The 19,344-nt window shown below is 43.2% G+C and overlaps 1 protein-coding gene across 2 annotated transcripts in view; it reads right to left on the bottom strand.

Moving 5' to 3' along the window:
* Window positions 1–19,344, bottom strand: part of MAP2K5 (mitogen-activated protein kinase kinase 5) — a 166,661-nt gene that overhangs the window by 76,277 nt on the left and 71,040 nt on the right. For both annotated transcript variants that reach the window (XM_073568919.1, XM_073568920.1), the window contains one exon: window positions 2,331–2,370. In XM_073568919.1, the coding sequence (XP_073425020.1) occupies window positions 2,331–2,370 (40 nt within the window). The remainder of the gene's footprint in view (window positions 1–2,330; window positions 2,371–19,344) is intronic.

Here is a 19,344-nt window from a genome sequence, read left to right as displayed (position 1 = left end):
TGGTGAATAGTTGCTTTATTTGTAGTACTAAACAAACGTTTCGGTCACAAGGAACTTCATCAGTTACATACTAGTAGTTCCAGAACAAGTGTGTAGCGGTACAGACAAATATATCTGCGTCAAATGGGTAAACAGTCTTAATGCCTTCAATGTTGAAGTGAATAGCAGGCTTAGTGAGCGCGGGCGTCTGTGTCCTGATGCGGTATCCACCGCTTGTACAAGAGGTGGATGCCCCGTCAGGACACAGACGCCCGTGCTCACTAAGCCTGCTATTCACTTCAACATTGAAGGCATTAAGGCTACTTTCAGACTAGCATTACAAGGCACAGCACTTGGCCGCCGCTAAGCTCCTCCCCGGCCGCGCCCCCTCCGGTCAGCTCCTCCTATTGTCACATGACGCTGCATGCTATCAGCATACCCTATATTTAGCGTTTGGTACGCTGGCATGTTTTTGCCAGCGCATGCGCCCTTTTTGCGCTGCGCCGATGTGCGCCAAACGCACCTTGTTGCATTTTTGTGCGCTCGGCGCAGCGCAAAGAGGGCGCATGCGCCGGCAAAAACATACCAGCGCATGGCCAGTGTACCCAATGCTAAATATGGGGTATGCTGATCGCATGCAGTGTCATGCGACCACAGGAGGAGCTGACCAGAGGGGGCACGACCGGGGGTGGAGCTTAGCGGCAGCCGAGCGCAGCGCCTCGTAACACTAGTCTGAAAGTAGCCTAAGACTGTTTACCTATTTGACGCAGATATTTGTCTGTACCGCTACACACTTGTTCTGGAACTACTAGTACGTAACTGAGGAAGGTGCTTGTGACCGAAACGTTTGTTTAGTACTACAAATTATTCACCAGCATTACGTTGAGTGCCAGGTTCTATTTATAAGTGTCACATGGTGTGGGATCCTACCTTGGCACCTTCAGCATTAGTGTGCACGGTTTCTTTGTCTACGTTTTTGATCTGAGTCACAGATCAAAATCACCCATAAAAGACTATGGGTCTGTGAGAATCAAAGCATCAGTGTGCTGTTTTAACAAGTAGGCTTTTTTTTTTTGGCAAATGACAAAATCAGTAATAATTGGAAAAAAAACCTGACACATTGTCCAAATACCAATAAAAATCTGATCCAGCACACTGCTAAAAAAAAAATAAATCAGCAATTATTTCATGTATGAGAAAAGAGTGGATGTCTGAATGAGGCGCAGACCTTTCCTGCCACGGTGGCCTCTTCATTCTGATGGTCAGCGGGCTGCACAGCAGTTGAATATTTTTGGCTTATCTTAGCAATATGCCACCAATGTCTCTGATAAGATGATCTCTATAATCTGTTCTCTTCTGGCAGTGTGTCTCTCAGAGAACAGAAGCCAATCATTCCTGTGTATGGAAGAGTTGTGAAAGAGAGGTCAGCAAACAGCTATCCAATGTGTATGAGGGTCTTAAAAAGAATACGTCACCGGGTTTTTGCCATCTAATCTGAGAGGAGCATAATGTAGGGAAAGAGACTCCGATTACAGCGATGTGTCAGTTACTGGGCTGCTTAGTGTAGTTTTCATAAAATCAGTATTTCAAGCAGGAGATTATAATTGGCATGCTACGTTCCCTGATGCGAGCTAGTCCAACCACGCCCCTACCACAATTTGGCAGCTTTCTGCCTATGCACAGTATACACAGAAAACTGTCACAGTGCTGTGGGTGGGGTTATACAGAGCTCAGCATTCAGAGAACAGGTAGATCTGCAGCAGAGAAAACAGGGATTTTATCAAAACTATAGCAAGCAGCCCAGTAAGTGACATCACTGGAATCAGGGTCTCCTGCACTTAAATGGGGTAGCAAAAACCTGGTGACAGATTTCATTAAAGAGAAAGCTGAAAAAGTTTATCTTTCAGATGAAACTTGGCGTGATCAGAGTCTAGCGTCAAAACAGTTTTTTTTTTTAAATATTCTTTTATAAATTATTATATTTTCTATTATTTTTCGCAATAAAATATGAAAAACACATCTTGGAAGGTTTTAACATAAGAATGTGGTAACTCTTTGAAACCCAACCTTTAAAACCTCAATAAGTGGACAATGATATTCCATTTATTCCTCTGGTGTCAGGCAATCTAAGTACAGAGACCAAAGGACTGAAGACTCGAGGGACATTGCTGATTCATGGGTCATTTTACTTTTGCTGAATGACAAGCTATTACCACGAGCCCCCCCCCCCCCATACGATCATTGTCGTCTAATCAAAATAAATCAATAAAAAAAACTCTAAAAAAATCACTAAAAGACATAAAGACATAGCTAACTGAAGAGAATGGAGTAAACGTATACTGTTTTCTCACCTTCACAGCCAGGATTTTTCCACTTGGTACGTGGTATGCCCTGGAGAAAGAATATAAATTATTAGATTAGTTTGTAAATTATTTTGGCTACCAAAGAGCTAAAAGACAAAAACTGCCATATTTTACTAAATAAGGGTATGCTCAGACTAGACTTTTCTTTACAGGAGGAAATAACTGATGATTTGTTTCAGTCACATAGCAGAAATTTCTCATGCACCACTCTTGGGCTGCTGTGCGTAGAGATTTCTCATGCACCACTCTTGGGCTGCTGTGCGTAGAGATTTCTCATGCACCACTCTTGGGCTGCTGTGCGTAGAGATTTCTCATGCACCACTCTTGGGCTGCTATGCTTTCTTGGGGCGGCTCTACATCCAACCACCTACCTAAGTCCAGAATAACTAAATTCCAATGCACCAAAGATACTAACAAAAATGTATTATGTAATCAGAAACATTAATGGGGATCTGTCACTGGGATTTCATCCCCCCCCCCCCCCAATAAAAAAAAACTAATTATTGTGACTCTTTTAAAGAAAAGTCCACAAATATCTTTATATTGCTAGTCCGTTCCTAGGTAATTAGAGTTTGTATTAATATATAAATGATGCTGAAGAACTGTTTGTAGATCTGAAGCCTCTGTCACTCCAACTCTATCCCAACCCAGTGCTTGTAATGACTTTAAATAATACTCTGCTCAAAAAAATAAAGGGAACACTTAAACATCAGAATATAACTCCAAGTAAATCAAACTTCTGTGAAATCAATCTGTCCACTTAGGAAGCAACACTGATTGACAATCAATTTCAAATGCTGTTGTGCAATTGGAATAGACAACAGATGGAAATTATTGGCAATTATCCAGACACCCTCAATAAAGGAGTGGTTCTGCAGGTGGGGACCACAGACCATATCTCAGTACCAATGCTTTCTGGCTGATGTTTTGGTCACTTTTGAATGTTGCTTGTGCTTTCACTCTCGTGGTAGCATGAGATGGACTCTACAACCCACACAAGTGGCTCAGGTAGTGCAGCTCATTCAGGATGGCACATCAATGCGAGCTGTGGCAAGAAGGTTTGCCTGTCAGCGTAGTGTCCAGAGGCTGGAGGTGCTACCAGGAGGCAGGCCAGTACACCAGGAGACATGGAGGGGGCCGTAGCAGGGCAACAACCCAGCAGCAGGACCGCTACCTCAGCCTTTGTGCAAGGAGGAACAGGAGGAGCACTGCCAGAGCCCTGCAAAAAATGACCTCCAGCAGGCCATAAATGTGCATGTGTCTGCACAAACGGTTAGAAACCGACTCCATGAGGATGGTCTGAGTGCCCGACGTCCACAGATGGGAGAAACGTTCCTCTTTGATATGCCCTATTAATGCCCTTGAGTACAAAATAAATTTTTGGGAACATTTCTTGTGGCTGACAAGTTTTTCAAATGGAATCCGATTTTTTTTCTTAAGTGTTTGCTTCTTGCAGACCTGTGATCTCAGTCTCTAGTTTGGAGCGGATTCGATGAGGAATCTGCTTCAGAGAAGTGACACGACTTCCTTTTTTAAATCAGGCATTTCCGCAACATTCTCAGGAAACAAACCACTTTAAAAACTCCTTATATGATTAGCAGAGTGGCTTTAATATTGAAACAAATAGGAAAAGTATCAACAATTTTTTAGGGTATGTGCACACAGTGTCATCAAGACGTTGTCCAAGTCGCTGAGGTTTTCCAAGGCTATGACTTTTCAGAAAAAAAAAAATCCGGCGGTCTTCTTCCTGAAGCGGCTTCGCTAGCAGTCTTGTTGACAATTCTTGTGGCAGCTCAGCCACCGGCATCTTTTCCCTATACCATCAACTACAAAGAGCGGGCAGCTTCCCAGAGAAGAGACCTGAAGAATCAACATGTTACAGTTTCCGAACCCTGAAGCGGTTAAAAGAAGGAACAAAAAGACTAAACATGTGCACAGCATTACTGTGGATTATGTTAATTTTTTTACGCCAGCTTTGCGGTGGTTTTTCTAGCTAGAGTCCAGACAGAATCCACCTAAAAAGAAGTCATCTGCATATACTCTTTAAGGACTTTGCAGTGAATCTTCTCCAAAATCTTTCTCAATAAACTCTAGGTGAACCCAGCCTAATCGTTCCATTATGCCCACACAATGATTTCTTTAAAGAAGCACTCCTCTTCCCATCGGAATAGTGATCCTCTTCATATATTGCAGTCCTCATATTATATATCACTGTGTACTTACAATTGCTCATTTTGCCTTTCTACCCAGCTAATTCTTCTTTTTCCCCTGCTCTAAGTAGAAACAGGACGTCTCTTTTCCCGGGGTAAATCACCTCCTCTTCAACTCCTGACGCAGCTGCTCCCCCTCCCTGGGACTTTTGCAGGGAAAATTGACCTCCTGTTTCTACATAGAGCTTAGAAGGATTCAGCTAGTCTGTTTTTACTCACTAATGTCATAGACCTAATGGAAAAGAGAAGTATTAGCTGGGTAGAAAGGCAAATTGAGCAACTCTGTGTACATAGTGCTATATATAATGACAACTGCAGTATATTAAGAGGATAAAAATTTTGATGGGAGGCCTGCTTCTTTAAATGCCATAATACTATCGCCATGCAGTGCCTACATAATATATTAATTCATCACTCCCCCCCCAAAAAAAAACAAAAAAACAAACCTCATTACCATAACACTGACATGTTCTTCACAAGATATTGTCAACACACACCAAAATAAAACTGCCCTTTATTGTCCAAATTGTACTGTCATACAATGCATGAAGACCCTCCTGGTGTGTTACTAGTGTTTCCTAGAGGCCACTACAGATATAAAAGGGGCTCTGATGACATGTACTACAGTCTATATACAAAATCAGCCACATCTAATGCAAGTTCTGGAATTAGGCCATGCATATTTCTTCATGCAACAGAATATGGCACAGTATCATATGAACATCCTAAAATACCTCTGCGTCCCAGCCCCCCCACCAAGCCCACTATCTCCCTGTCTTATTAAGACTTCCAAAACCCCGAAGCTGTACATTACAGTAGCAAATAGTATATCTAAATGAGACCATAAAATCCCTCAGTTCCGTGCTCATAAAACGCTATGTAATGAAGGTTTCAATTTCCTAAAAATATGTGCCACTTTTCCTCAGTGCCACTTAGCGTCTAACTCTTCAAAGAGAAGAGTCTGGTTAATAATTTTGCGGCGATTTACAAGAAGTGCAAAACTGGAAGTCCAACGCACAAATGAGCTTTGAGTGTCTTCTGGTTCTCTGAGTGAGAACAGAAAAGCTAAAATCTGTCAGCAGGTTTTTGCCATGTAATCTGAGAGGGAGCATGACGTAGAGGCAGAGGCCCGGATTCCAGCGATGTATCATTTACTGGCCTCCCCTTTGCAGTTTTTAATAGAGTCCCTGTTTTCTCTGCTGTAGATGTAGCAGTGCTATGAATGTCAAGCTGTGTATAACCCCGCCCAGGTCACGGATTGACAGCTTCCTGCACATAATGTGCAGTCAGTGGTGGGGGCGGGGTTACACAGATTAGCTGGACTAGCTTGCACATGAGAATTAGTCCCGCAATGATAATCTGCTGCTGAAAAATCACTGATTGTAGTGAAACTACAACAAATAGCCTAATAAGTGACAAATCCCAGTAATCCGTGTCTCTTCCATTAAGCTGCTTTCAGATTAAAAAGAGGAAATTTGCCGACTGATTCCCTTTAAACACCATGTTATAAAAGGGGTGATGGAGGCAGAGGGAGCCAGGAAAGTAAAGAAAATAATGGATTAACACCGGAAGCATCTATGGAGAAGATTGTGCCGTTATTCCTAAACAAACTGTAAAATGTGTTCTCTGTGCCAGCTCCAGACCACGGACAGATATACTAGACGTGCAGCTGCCCATAGGCACTGTAGGCAAGGTTCTGTCACCAGGACGGATCTGTGGAAACTACCGTGTTTCCCCGAAAGTAAGACCCTGTCTTACATTAATTTTACCCCAAAAAGTCCCACCCTGTCTTACTTTTGGGGGAGGTCTTACATTAGCCGAAAAAAAATGACAATTTCTTTTTAACCAATAAATTAACATTTATTAACATGCTGTTATACCCCATAACAGTGCCGTATCCCACGGCACACAGCCCCACACCCCATAACAGTGCCGTATCCCACTGCACACAGCCCCACACCCCATAACAGTGCCGTATCCCACTGCACACAGCCCCACACCCCATAACAGTGCCGTATCCCACTGCACACAGCCCCACACCCCATAACAGTGCCGTATCCCACTGCACACAGCCCCACACCCCATAACAGTGCCGTATCCCACTGCACACAGCCCCACACCCCATAACAGTGCCGTATCCCACTGCACACAGCCCCATACCCTATACAGTACATGTTTCCCTACTTGGTTTTTAAATGCTGGACGTTTTCCTCTGCGGTGCGGCTGTGGGTGCGGAAGGCCTGTGCTGCAGGGAACGCTGTGCCAATCAGCAGGGAAACAGCGGTGACGTGGGGCTGGGGCGGCCAATTACAGCCCAAGCTGCTGGACCAATCAGTGCTCGAGCCGGGGGCCGGCGGTGACGTGGGGAACAGGGGCGGCCAATGAGCTGTTGAGCTGGGCGGATTGCGGGGTTAACACGGCGAGTTAACCCCATGAGCGCTGGACCCGCCCAGCTGCACCTGAGGACACCTCTGGAGCCTGGGGACCCAATGGGGAACAGCGGCGGCCCAAAGGTAAGGGCCTTACATTTCACAGCGGCCCCCAACCCTGCCTTACATTCGGGGGAGGCCTTACATTGAAGGACCCCCCCGTAACCCCCACCCTGTCTTACTTTCGGGGGGGTCCTACTTTCGGGGAAACAGGGTAGGACATCTATTAGCGATCTTGCTATGGGGTCATGGAGAGGAGTATGGAATCCATGTATGAAAAGGATATGGACGAATATCTTGTGGCATCCTGGATGAAAGTTTAGGGGACTTGTCCACAAGGTACAATAACGCAAACTGTCTTGCTTTAATTAGGGCATCTTATAAACAAAAGTATAAAACCTCCCAAACTCCAGTTTTTGAGTGATATTACAGATGCCATGGTTTCAGGTATAACTGAATGTTCAGGTGACTTTTGAGAATAAGGTGTTGTGTGTGTACGTGTGGAATAACATGATTTCTGGATATGATCACTTTCATCCTGCATTTCTAGCAGTTTTGCCCCTGCCCTAGCAGCTTGTTACTCTTTGCTTTTATCTCCCTCCCTTGTCCTTTGAGTTTCATAGCAGCAAGTGTAATTTGATCCATTAATGCAGACAGATTTGTAGACAGATATGAGCAGTTTTTGAGAATGAATGATCTGTCCAGGATCCAAACAAGTGATTGGTAAGTGGGAAAAGATACAAGTTCTCTAATAAAAGATACATCACAAAGTTTCTTATCTTCACATGTACTGTTTAATGAGAACATGTAAATCGTCATGGAATAAAAAGCGCTATAAAAAATGAATAAAAACATAAATAAAGTGTTGTTACTATTTAAAAGGGGATGTCCACTACTGGACAACACCTTCTTAACAGCATGACTATTTGCCATTAAATAAGCTCATACTTACCTCTTGAGCTGCCACTAGAGTTGAGCGACGTTGGTCGGATCAGGTTTCATGAATCAAAATTCGTTTCAGATGAAACTGGTCCGACTAGGGCAAAAAAACTCGGAGTTTCGTCCGAAACCCGACCCCAATGCAAGTCAATGGGGAATGAAAGTCGGCATTGAGCGGATCCACTCAATGCTGACTTTCATTCCACATTGACTTGCATTGGGGTCGGGTTTCGGACGAAACTCCGAGTTTTTTTGCCCTAGTCGGACCAGTTTCATCTGAAACGAATTTTGTTTCATGAAACCCGATCCGACCAAAGTCGCTCAACTCTAGCCGCCACCATTCTTCCAATAATGAAGACAAGTTCCCCAGGGGTTACATGACAATGTTATGTCATATGAAAACTGTAACAGATTAGCAGCAACTGATTGACTGCAGCCTTCAGTATCCCAGCTATTATTCGCTGTCTGGTAGTGGACAACCCCTTTAAGCCATGTTCATATCTGCAGTGAAGGCTCCAGTGCAAATTCTGCTGAAAATACCAGACAAAAAACACTGAAGCATGATAATAATCAATAAGGTCTGATCTGTCTGATCACAGATGACAAATCATTTTGCTGCTCTGCTCATATGAAGGATGCAGAAAAAAAAACTGGATAAGAAAAACAGGTATGAACCCAGTCATATACAGTCATGGCCAAAAGTTTTGAGAATGACACACATATATTTTCACATGATCTGCTGTCCTCTGGTTTTTATGTGTGTTTGTCAGATGTTTTTATCACATACAGAAATATAATTGCAACAATATTATGAGTAACAAAAGCTTATATTGACAAAATGAGTTAATGCAGCAAGTCAATATTTGCAGTGTTGACCCTTCTTCTTCAGGACCTCAGCAATTCTCCCTGGCATGCTCTCAATCAACTTCTGGATCAAATCCTGACTGATAGCAGTCCATTCTTGCAAAATCAATGCTTTTATTTTGTCTGAATTTGAAGGTTTTTGTTTGTCCACCCGTCTCTTGATGATTGACCACAAGTTCTCAATGGGATTAAGATCTGGGGAGTTTCCAGGCCATGGTCCCAAAATCTCTATGTTTTGTTCCCTGAGCCATTTAGTTATCACCTTTGCTTTATGGCAAGGTGCTCCATCATGTTGAAAAAGGCACTGTTGATCGCCAAACTGCTCTTGGACGGTTGGGAGAAGTTGCTCTTGGAGGACATTCTGGTACCATTCTTTATTCATGGCTGTGTTTTTAGGCAAGACTGAGAGAGAGCCCATTCCCTTGGCTGAGAAGCAACCCCACACATGAATGGTTTCAGGATGCTTGACCGTTGGCATGAGACAAGACTGGTGGTAGCGCTCACCTGGTCTTCTCCAAATAAGCCGTTTTCCAGATGTCCCAAACAATCGAAAAGGGGATTCATCAGAGAAAATGACTTTACCCCAGTCCTCAGCAGTCCCTGTACCTCTTGCAGAATATCAGTCTGTCCATGATGTTTTTTCTGGAGAGAAGTGGCTTCTTTGCTGCCCTCCTTGAGACCAGGCCTTGCTCCAAGAGTCTCCGCCTCACAGTGCGTGCAGATGCACTCACACCTGCCTGCTGCCATTCCTGAGCAAGCTCTGCACTGCTGGTAGCCCGATCCCGCAGCTGAAAACACTTTTAAGAGACGGTCCTGGCACTTGCTGGTCTTTCTTGGGCGCCCTGGAGCCTTTTTGGCAACAAGGGAACCTCTCTCCTTGAAGTTCTTGATGATGCGATAGATTGTTGACTGAGGTGCAATCTTTCTAGCTGCGATACTCTTCCCTGTTAGGCCATTTTTGTGCAGTGCAATGATGACCGTACGTGTTTCTTTAGAGATAACCATGGTTAACAGAAGAGAAACAATGATGCCAAGCACCAGCCTCCTTTTAAAGTGTCCAGTGGTGTCATTCTTACTTAATCATGACAGATTGATCTCCAGCCCTGTCCTCATCAACACCCACACCTGTGTTAATGGAGCAATCACTGAAACGATGTTAGCTGGTTCTTTTAAGGCAGGGCTGCAATGATGTTGAAATGTGTTTTGGGGGATAAAGTTCATTTTCTAGGCAAATATTGACTTTGCAAGTAATTGCTGTTAAGCTGATCACTCTTTATAACATTCTGGAGTATATGCAAATTGCCATTAGAAAAAATGAAGCAGTAGACTTTGTAAATATTAATATTTGTGTCATTCTCAAAACTTTTGGCCATGACTGTAGTGCCCTTGTTTTAAAATGCTTTCTTCCAGGCGGTGGCAGGGCATTTTCAGGACAAGAAAAAAGGGGTGGTTGAGGACTTAGACATTGATGATCTGCCCAGGACACTATTTGAGTCATGATGATTGACTGCCCGGCTTCACCCAACTAGGTAGCGGAAACTGGCTGTCAATCACCATGACACCAGTAGTCCCGCCCTGTCAGCAGGGAGAGAAACCGCTGCTCTGCTGACGGGGAGCAGCTAAATCTCTGGCAGGAGCAGTCAGCGACCTGCACCGGGTACAACAGACAGGTAGTTGCCTCTGTTAGCAACTACATGCTTTTTTTCTAAAGTCCTGGATATCCTCTTTAATGTGGGGGCCTGATATCTGGCACCCCTGCCTCAGCTGTTTTTAGCTCCCACTGTAGCTGGATGTACACAGCAAGAACAGTTCAGATCTTATTCTTGGGTTCCGCATCTTAGCTCCTATTAAAGTTAATAGACGACTCATCCAAAGGGCTCAGTCAGACGTCGGCATAAATCGGGCCGAGATCGGAACGCAATGCACGGACTGGATGGCGGCTCTCCTAGCGCAAGCTGACAGCTGTATAGAAATACATTAAGCCGTCCGTGCATTGCGTTCCGATCTCGGCCCGATTTATATGGCCATCCGATTGCTGACCGGCAATTTATATTTAGGGCACAATCACTCACTTTCACAGAACTTGACTAATTTAAGGCGGACCATGAGACGACCTAGTTGAACATGGAAGCACAAACCTGACCATTACAGATCAAATCCGCTGCAAGCTTCATCATGCAGGTGTTTTTGGCTTGTTTTTTTTTGTCTGGGGTGACTGGCACTTTTTTTTTTTCTAAACCTCAATATTTTTGCAGATTTGAAATTGTGAACTACACGAGCCTGACTTAAAAAAGCACGGTTGAGTCTTAGGAAAATAATAAATAATTGGTACAAAAAACAATGGACTTAAAATTAATGAAAAGAATAAAAAAAAAAAAACGGGGGGCAGGTTCTAAAATAAATCATTAACACTTCATGCGCCCAGCTCTGTGCCAACTTAATTAGCTCATCCTGAAACTGGACTCTGGCTTCCAGAGATGCCTCTACAGTTTCCCGAGCAATTAAAAAAGGGAGGCTTAATGATTTAATTATGGTGTGCGCCAATTCACCCGTGGAGGCCCGGGTTACATTTCGTGTGCGCGGTACACGCCTGGTTTGGTTTACAGATCACTGACAGTACCAATTTAACATTTAATTATGGGGATGATTTGGGTCACAATGGAGAGCGCAGGTGGATGGTGGGCACATGTCACAAGGAAGGAAAGGGAATGTGCAGTCTTTAGTTGGAGGTCTCAATTGCCTCAACTTACCCCAAACACACAAACTGTAAAGTGATTAATGCAGCCTGAATGGGGGCTCTGGTTACACGGTAACACACACCTTCCACGCACCTCTGTCTTACTTAACAGCCAGTCCTTTAAATGAGCCTGAAGCAGATGCAGTAATTACTTGTCTGTCCGCACCATTTGCATACTTCTAATCCAGACCACGGACTGTTAACCCTTTGTGTGCTGGGTGCAACCTAAGAAGAGACTGACTACAAAAGCTGGCGAGTCACTAGTCTGAAGTTGATCAAAATGGGCGATTACAACCAAAGCGATTATTTGTCGGGGGACATTTGACAACTTACACAATCGGTTTATCCAACCAATGGGTGGAAAAAACGACAGCCATCTTTAAAAAGAATCCAGTAGTTGCTAGTCTTTGGCCGTCAGCTATAACACCTGTAAAATAAACGTTCTCCATTCTTTGTCCTTGACCCTGAATAGGTAAGGCCAGTTTTAATATAAGGATTAAGATGTTTAGTGGTTCATTGAGCAAACAATCAATTGCTTAATGGCCATTCAACCATAAACCCTTTCCTATTTGCTTTACATGAAAACTGGGTAATGTTTTTCTGAGGGTAAGGCCCTAGAAGACCCGAAAAAGTTTCCCTTATGGGTTTCTGTCAACTTTTAGAACAATTTAGACGGCAAGAGTAACACGATCTATGGCACTAAGTCTTGCCGACAATGATGCCGGAACCCTGATGGACTCTATGAAAGGAGATAACGTCCATGCCTGGTGTAAATCCTATCCTCCTATCTATAAGATAGCAAATAACTTATTGATTACTGGAGGACCCTCACTAATCACAAGAATGGAACTCTGCAGACAAACTCTGTATGCTCACTTCTGCTCCATTCGTTCTCTACGAGACCAACTGAGAAAGCCAAGTCATGAGGATTCACCAGATTTCCGGAAAATTAGTTCTTTTCTCAATTACAAAAATTTAAAAGAAAAACAAAGTTGTGTTGAAATGGCTCACAAAGAAAAATGATTTATTAATATAAAGAAAGTATTTCAATAACAATATTTTTATAAAAAGGCAGAGTGACTAAATGTAGGGCCACATAACCAAGCCTAGGTTACACTATATAACTGTTCAATGTATGGATGACTAAAGTGTAAATCACAGTGGATTATGCAAGGCAAAGCACAGTGTTAAAGATCACTTACCTGATATAACGGATGTAAGCCCTGGTTGTGATGTAGCTCCGGCGTGTTTCACCCAGCTTAGTCAGGGGGCAATTTCTCTGCTCAATTACAGAAATGTAATGGAGCCTAAATCTGTCCAAACCCATAATAAAGTATAGCTAGGTATTGCGCCAAGCTACCGTAAATTATAGTTATTCTATGGTACTGCTAACAAGACCAAAAAGAGGAGTGGGCATGTATCTTCACATAGACATTCAGAAGTCTGGATGAGCTGGTGATAACCACTCTGGAAATAACCATTGTGGAAATTGTAATCATAGCCATATTGGTTGTCATTCAGGTAAGTTGCAAATCGCTTTTGCACAACGCTTCCACCCTTGTACCATTTATTGAATGATTGACGGTCATAAATTGCTCCGACACTATTTAAAAAGAGGTTCTTTCGCAGCTCCAGTTGTTGTAAATCAACAATATACACACCTCCGACACTACAGATCATTGATAATGGACAGGGAGCACTACGTTATCTTTTAAAAGGAGGTTCTGCAGCATATGAGGGGCGCATTATAAGAAATAATGCATCTCCTGCTATCAGTTTAGATGAATATCCGGAGTCGCCAGGTAACTCCGTAACCTATATAAATGTTCTCCTTGTGCCCGCAGAATTTCTCATTGACCCCTATAATGTACAGCACATTATCCCATATATACTGTGACCACTAGTACGACATTGTACGCTCTGGATCTCCAGCTGAAGTCAGAAAACATCGCCATTTATACCACGCTTGCGCTTCTAGACGGCAGCTAGGTGGGAGGTTATTATTTAATCCAAACCTTTCCACAACTATTTAGATTAACTGAGTTAGAGCTCGGCGGAGCTTTCCATTGTCAGATGTGCCTACATAGCCCCTGGGACTTTAGTTGTGCAAACCTTTTAAATGGGCCTTTTTATTTTGCGTGACGCTTAAGTATGCAAAAAAAAAAAAAAAAAACAGCTCACAATGCCTTTTCATTTAAGAATCAGCCTGTTTCTAATTAAACTGATGCCGGTAACTGGTTGCCTAAGTTTTAATCAGTTTCAATCACCTATTGATCTGCATACAGAAGCTAAGCAAAAATCATCTGAGTAAGAGATGGTTTGGGAATAGCTTGAGCGGAGAACAGACCCAGCGGCCTTGGGAAATAAGTCCTGTTTTAAGCATCCGATAAAGAAGCTGTTCAGCACTGCAGCCCAAGACCCGGCGCAGAATGACTTTAACTAACCAGCAGAAATTTATCATCTTCAGCCAAAATCAATGTTCTGATCAATCCTCCCCCCAAACATTGCCGTCTGCAGGGACTAGCTGGCAATTTAGGGAAATTACACCATGTAAATGCTTGTGCTTTTAATTGAACCGTTTCATCAAGACGCCTTCCTCGGGCAGGCCCTCCATCTATCTGCCCTGTACCAGGCAGTTTGTCTTGTGTGATGCAGCCAGCGAGGGGCAGCACGCAGAGACATAGATGAAGCGCAGACCTGCAGCAAGCCATCATAGACAGACTAACGGCGGGACAAAGGCTTATACAAGCTGTAAAACTAAAGTTTTATCAGAAATCTGCAGGTTATACACCAGTCTGCTTAGATAAAGCATAACTATACATAGAGATGTATCTGAAGGCTCTCCCTGGAGACATGTGGGTAATGGACTAGGAGACATTTTTCACTTCTTTCCATCAAAAATCCTAATGACAAAAACTCCAGTCATCCTTTGCCCTTACTAAAATGCCTGATAACAGATAACAATAGATCACAAATCTATAGAGTACACGGAATCATGCCGCCCGGTGGCACTGTTGCATTGCAGCTATGGGGTCATGGCTTTGAATCAAACGAAGGGCGATATCTACATGGATTTCCTCCCACGCTCCAATTGCCCCAAATACAGAGAGAGTAGAGTGTGAGCCCCATTACAGGCAAGGACTCATGTGAATGGTGATCTTTGAGGAATATGTTGGTGCTGTATAAATAATAATATAAAAAGGGTCCAACAAGCACAGTGGCTTGCTAAAGTATTCACTCCCTTGGCATTTTTCATGTTTTTGCTACCTCACAACATGAAAATTCACTGTTTTTTGAGGGTTTGCATTAGCTAGTTCTTGTAAAGAACATATACGGTATATTCCCTCCCATAAAGTCAGTACTTTGTAGAACCTCCTTTTGCAGCAATTACAGCTGTAAGTCACTTTGGATAAGTCTTCATGAGCGTTCCACATCCTGCCACTGGGATTTTTGCCCATTCCTCAAGCCAAATCTCCCTCAATTCTTTCAAGTTAGATGGTTTCTTCTGGTGAACACCAATCTTCAAGTCTGACCTCATATTCTAAGTTGGATTAAGGTCTGGGCTTTAACTAGGTCACTCCAAAAAACATTTTCATGTTTCCCTTTAAACCATTTGAGTGTTGCTTAAGCAGTAAGGTTTGGGTCATTGTCTTGTTGGTAGGTGAACCTTTATCCCAGTGTCAAATCACTGAGAGACTGAAACAGGTTTTCTCAAGAATATCCGTGTATTTCACACCATCCTCCTCCTGACTAGGACCATTTTTCCTGTCACTGCTGCTGAAAAACATCACCACAACATGATGTTCCCACCTCTATGATTCACTGTTGGGATGGTGTTTGTGGGTTGATGAGCTGTGTTGATTTGGCCCCAGACATAGCATTTTCCTTGGTGGCCAAAAAGTTCAATTTTAGTCTCACCTGACCACAGCTCCTTCCCTCCATACATTTGGGAAGTCTCCCACATCTTTTGTCAAACTCCAAATGAGTCTTACAATTGTGTGTAGGTAAAGGTTTTTTTTTCTGCCCACTCTTACACAAACGACACCTCTACGGAGTGTATGGCTTATTGTGGTCGTATGGACAGATACTCCAGTCTCTGCTCGGTCACCCTGCAGCTAATTCAGGGTTACCTTTAGTCTCTGTGCTGCCTTGCTAGTTAATGCCCTCCTCTTGCACGAGCTGAGAATTTTAGCGGGCAGCCCTCTCTTGGCAGGTTTGCTGTGGCACCATGTTCTTTCCATTTGATGATAACAGATTTGATGGTGCTCTGGGGTATCATCACAGATTGGGATAATATAATACAATATATATATATATATATATATATATATATACATACAGTGCCTACAAGTAGTATTCAACCCCCTGCAGATTTAGCAGGTTTGATAAGATGCAAATAAGTTAGAGCCTTCAAACTTCACACAAGAGCAGGATTTATTAACAGATGCATAAATCTTACAAACCAAAAAGTTATGTTGCTCAGTTAAATTTTAATAAATTTTAAACATAAAAGTGTGGGTCAATTATTATTCAACCCCTAGGTTTAATATTTTGTGGAATAACCCTTGTTTGCAATTACAGCTAATAATCGTCTTTTATAAGACCTGATCAGGCCGGCACAGGTCTCTGGAGTTATCTTGGCCCACTCCTCCATGCAGATCTTCTCCAAGTTATCTAGGTTCTTTGGGTGTCTCATGTGGACTTTAATCTTGAGCTCCTTCCACAAGTTTTCAATTGGGTTAAGGTCAGGAGACTGACTAGGCCACTCCAACACCTTCATTTTTTCCCTCTTGAACCAGGCCTTGGTTTTCTTGGCTGTGTGCTTTGGGTCGTTGTCTTGTTGGAAGATGAAATGACGACCCATCTTAAGATACTTGATGGAGGAGCGGAGGTTCTTGGCCAAAATCTCCAGGTAGGCCGTGCTATCCATCTTCCCATGGATGCGGACCAGATGGCCAGGCCCCTTGGCTGAGAAACAGCCCCACAGCATGATGCTGCCACCACCATGCTTGACTGTAGGGATGGTATTCTTGGGGTCGTATGCAGTGCCATCCAGTCTCCAAACGTCACGTGTGTGGTTGGCATCAAAGATCTCGATCTTGGTCTCATCAGACCAGAGAACCTTGAACCAGTCTGTCTCAGAGTCCTCCAAGTGATCATGAGCAAACTGTAGACGAGCCTTGACATGACGCTTTGAAAGTAAAGGTACCTTACGGGCTCGTCTGGAACGGAGACCATTGCGGTGGAGTACGTTACTTATGGTATTGACTGAAACCAATGTCCCCACTGCCATGAGATCTTCCCGGAGCTCCTTCCTTGTTGTCCTTGGGTTAGCCTTGACTCTTCGGACAAGCCTGGCCTCGGCACGGGAGGAAACTTTCAAAGACTGTCCAGGCCGTGGAAGGCTAACAGTAGGTCCATAAGCCTTCCACTTCCGGATGATGCTCCCAACAGTGGAGACAGGTAGGCCCAACTCCTTGGAAAGGGTTTTGTACCCCTTGCCAGCCTTGTGACCCTCCACGATCTTGTCTCTGATGGCCTTGGAATGCTCCTTTGTCTTTCCCATGTTGACCATGTATGAGTGCTGTTCACAAGTTTGGGGAGGGTCTTAAATAGTCAGAAAAGGCTGGAAAAAGAGATAATTAATCCAAACATGTGAAGCTCATTGTTCTTTGTGCCTGAAATACTTCTTAATACTTTAGGGGAACCAAACAGAATTCTGGTGGTTTGAGGGGTTGAATAATAAATGACCCTCTGAATAAACTTTTCACAATTTAAAAAAAAATTAAACAAAGAAATAACATTCTTTTTTGCTGCAGTGCATTTCACACTTCCAGGCTGATCTACAGTCCAAATGTCACAATGCCAAGTTAATTCCGAATGTGTAAACCTGCTAAATCTGCAGGGGGTTGAATACTACTTGTAGGCACTGTATATATATATATATATATATATACACACACATACATACATACATACACACACATATACACACACAAACACACACAGTACAGTCCAAAAGTTTGGACACACCTTCTCATTCAAGGAGTTTTCTTTATTTTCATGACTATGAAAACTGTAGATTCACTCTGAAGGCATCAAAACTATGAATTTACACGTGGAGTTATATCATTAACAAAAAAGTGTGAAAGAACTGAAAATATGTCTTATATTCTAGGTTCTTGAAAGTAGCCACCTTTTGCGTTGATTACTGCTTTGCACACTCTTGGCATTCTCTTGATGAGCTTCAAGAGGTAGTCACCGGAAATGGTCTTCCAAACAGTCTTGAAGGAGTTCCCAGAGATGCTTAGCACTTGTTGGCCCTTTTGCCTTCACTCTGCGGTCCAGCTCACCCCAAACCATCTCGATTCGGTTCAGGTCTGGTGACTGTGGAGGCCAGGTCATCTGGCGTAGCACCCCATCACTCTCCTTCTTGGTCAAATAGCCCTTACACAGCCTGGAGATGTGTTTGGTGTCATTGTCCTGTTGAAAAATAAATGATGGTCCAACTAAACGCAAACCGGATGGAATAGCATGCCGCTGCAAGATGCTGTGGTAGCCATGCTGGTTCAGTATGCCTTCAATTTTGAATAAATCCCCAACAGTGTCACCAGCAAAGCACCCCCACACCATCACACCTCCTCCTCCATGCTTCACGGTGGGAACCAGTCATGTAGAGTCCATCCGTTCACCTTTTCTGCGTCGCACAAAAGACACAGTGTTTGGAACCAAAGATCTCAAATTTAGACTCATCAGACCAAAGTACAGATTTCCACTGGTCTAATGCCCATTCCTTGTGTTCTTTAGCCGAAACAAGTCTCTTCTGCTTGTTGCCTGTCCTTAGCAGTGGTTTCCTAGCAGCTATTTTACCATGAAGGCCTGCTGCACAAAGTCTCCTCTTAACAGTTGTTATAGAGATGTGTCTGCTGCTAGAACTCTGTGTGGCATTGACCTGGTCTCTAATCTGAGCTGCTGTTAACCTGCGATTTCTGAGGCTGGTGACTCAGATGAACTTATACTCCGCAGCAGAGGTGACTCTTGGTCTTCCTTTCCTGGGGCGGTCCTCATGTGAGCCTGTTTCTTTGTAGCGCTTGATGGTTTTTGCCACTGCACTTGGGGACACTTTCAAAGTTTTCCCGATTTTTCGGACTGACTGACCTTCAGTTCTTAAAGTAATGATGGCCACTCATTTTTCTTTACTTAGAATTTGTATTATGGCAAGAAAAAAGCAGCTAACAGTCTATTCAGTAGGACTATCAGCTGTGTATCCACCAGACTTCTGCACAACACAACTGATAGTCCCAACCCCATTTATAAGGCAAGAAATCCCACTTAATAAACCTGACAGGTCATACCTGTAAAGTGAAAACCATTTCCGGTGACTACCTCTTGAAGCTCATCAAGAGAATGCCAAGAGTGTGCAAAGCAGTAATCAAAGCAAAAGGTGGCTACTTTGAAGAACCTAGAATATAAGACATATTTTCAGTTGTTTCACACTTTTTGTTGTTAATTATATAATTCCACATGTGTTAATTCATAGTTTTGATGCCTTCAGAGTGAATCTACAATTTTCATAGTCATGAAAATAAAGAAAACTCTTTGAATGAGACAGTGTTTCCAAACTTTTGGTCTGTACTGTATACACACAACGGAATATAACTCCAAGTAAATCAAACTTCTGTGAAATCAAACTATATACTTAGGAAGCTACACTGATTGACAATCAATTTCACATGCTGTTGTGCAAATTGAATAGACAACAGATGGAAATTATTGCCAATTATCAAGACACACTCAAAAGGAGTGGTTCTGCAGGTGGCGAC

Source organism: Dendrobates tinctorius, unplaced genomic scaffold (genome assembly GCF_039654945.1).
Source record: "Dendrobates tinctorius isolate UK_male_01 unplaced genomic scaffold, ASM3965494v1 ptg000022l, whole genome shotgun sequence".
NCBI lineage: Eukaryota > Metazoa > Chordata > Amphibia > Anura > Dendrobatidae > Dendrobates > Dendrobates tinctorius.
Note: the sequence above shows the minus strand (reverse complement) of the source record. Positions and strands in the feature narration are given on the sequence as shown.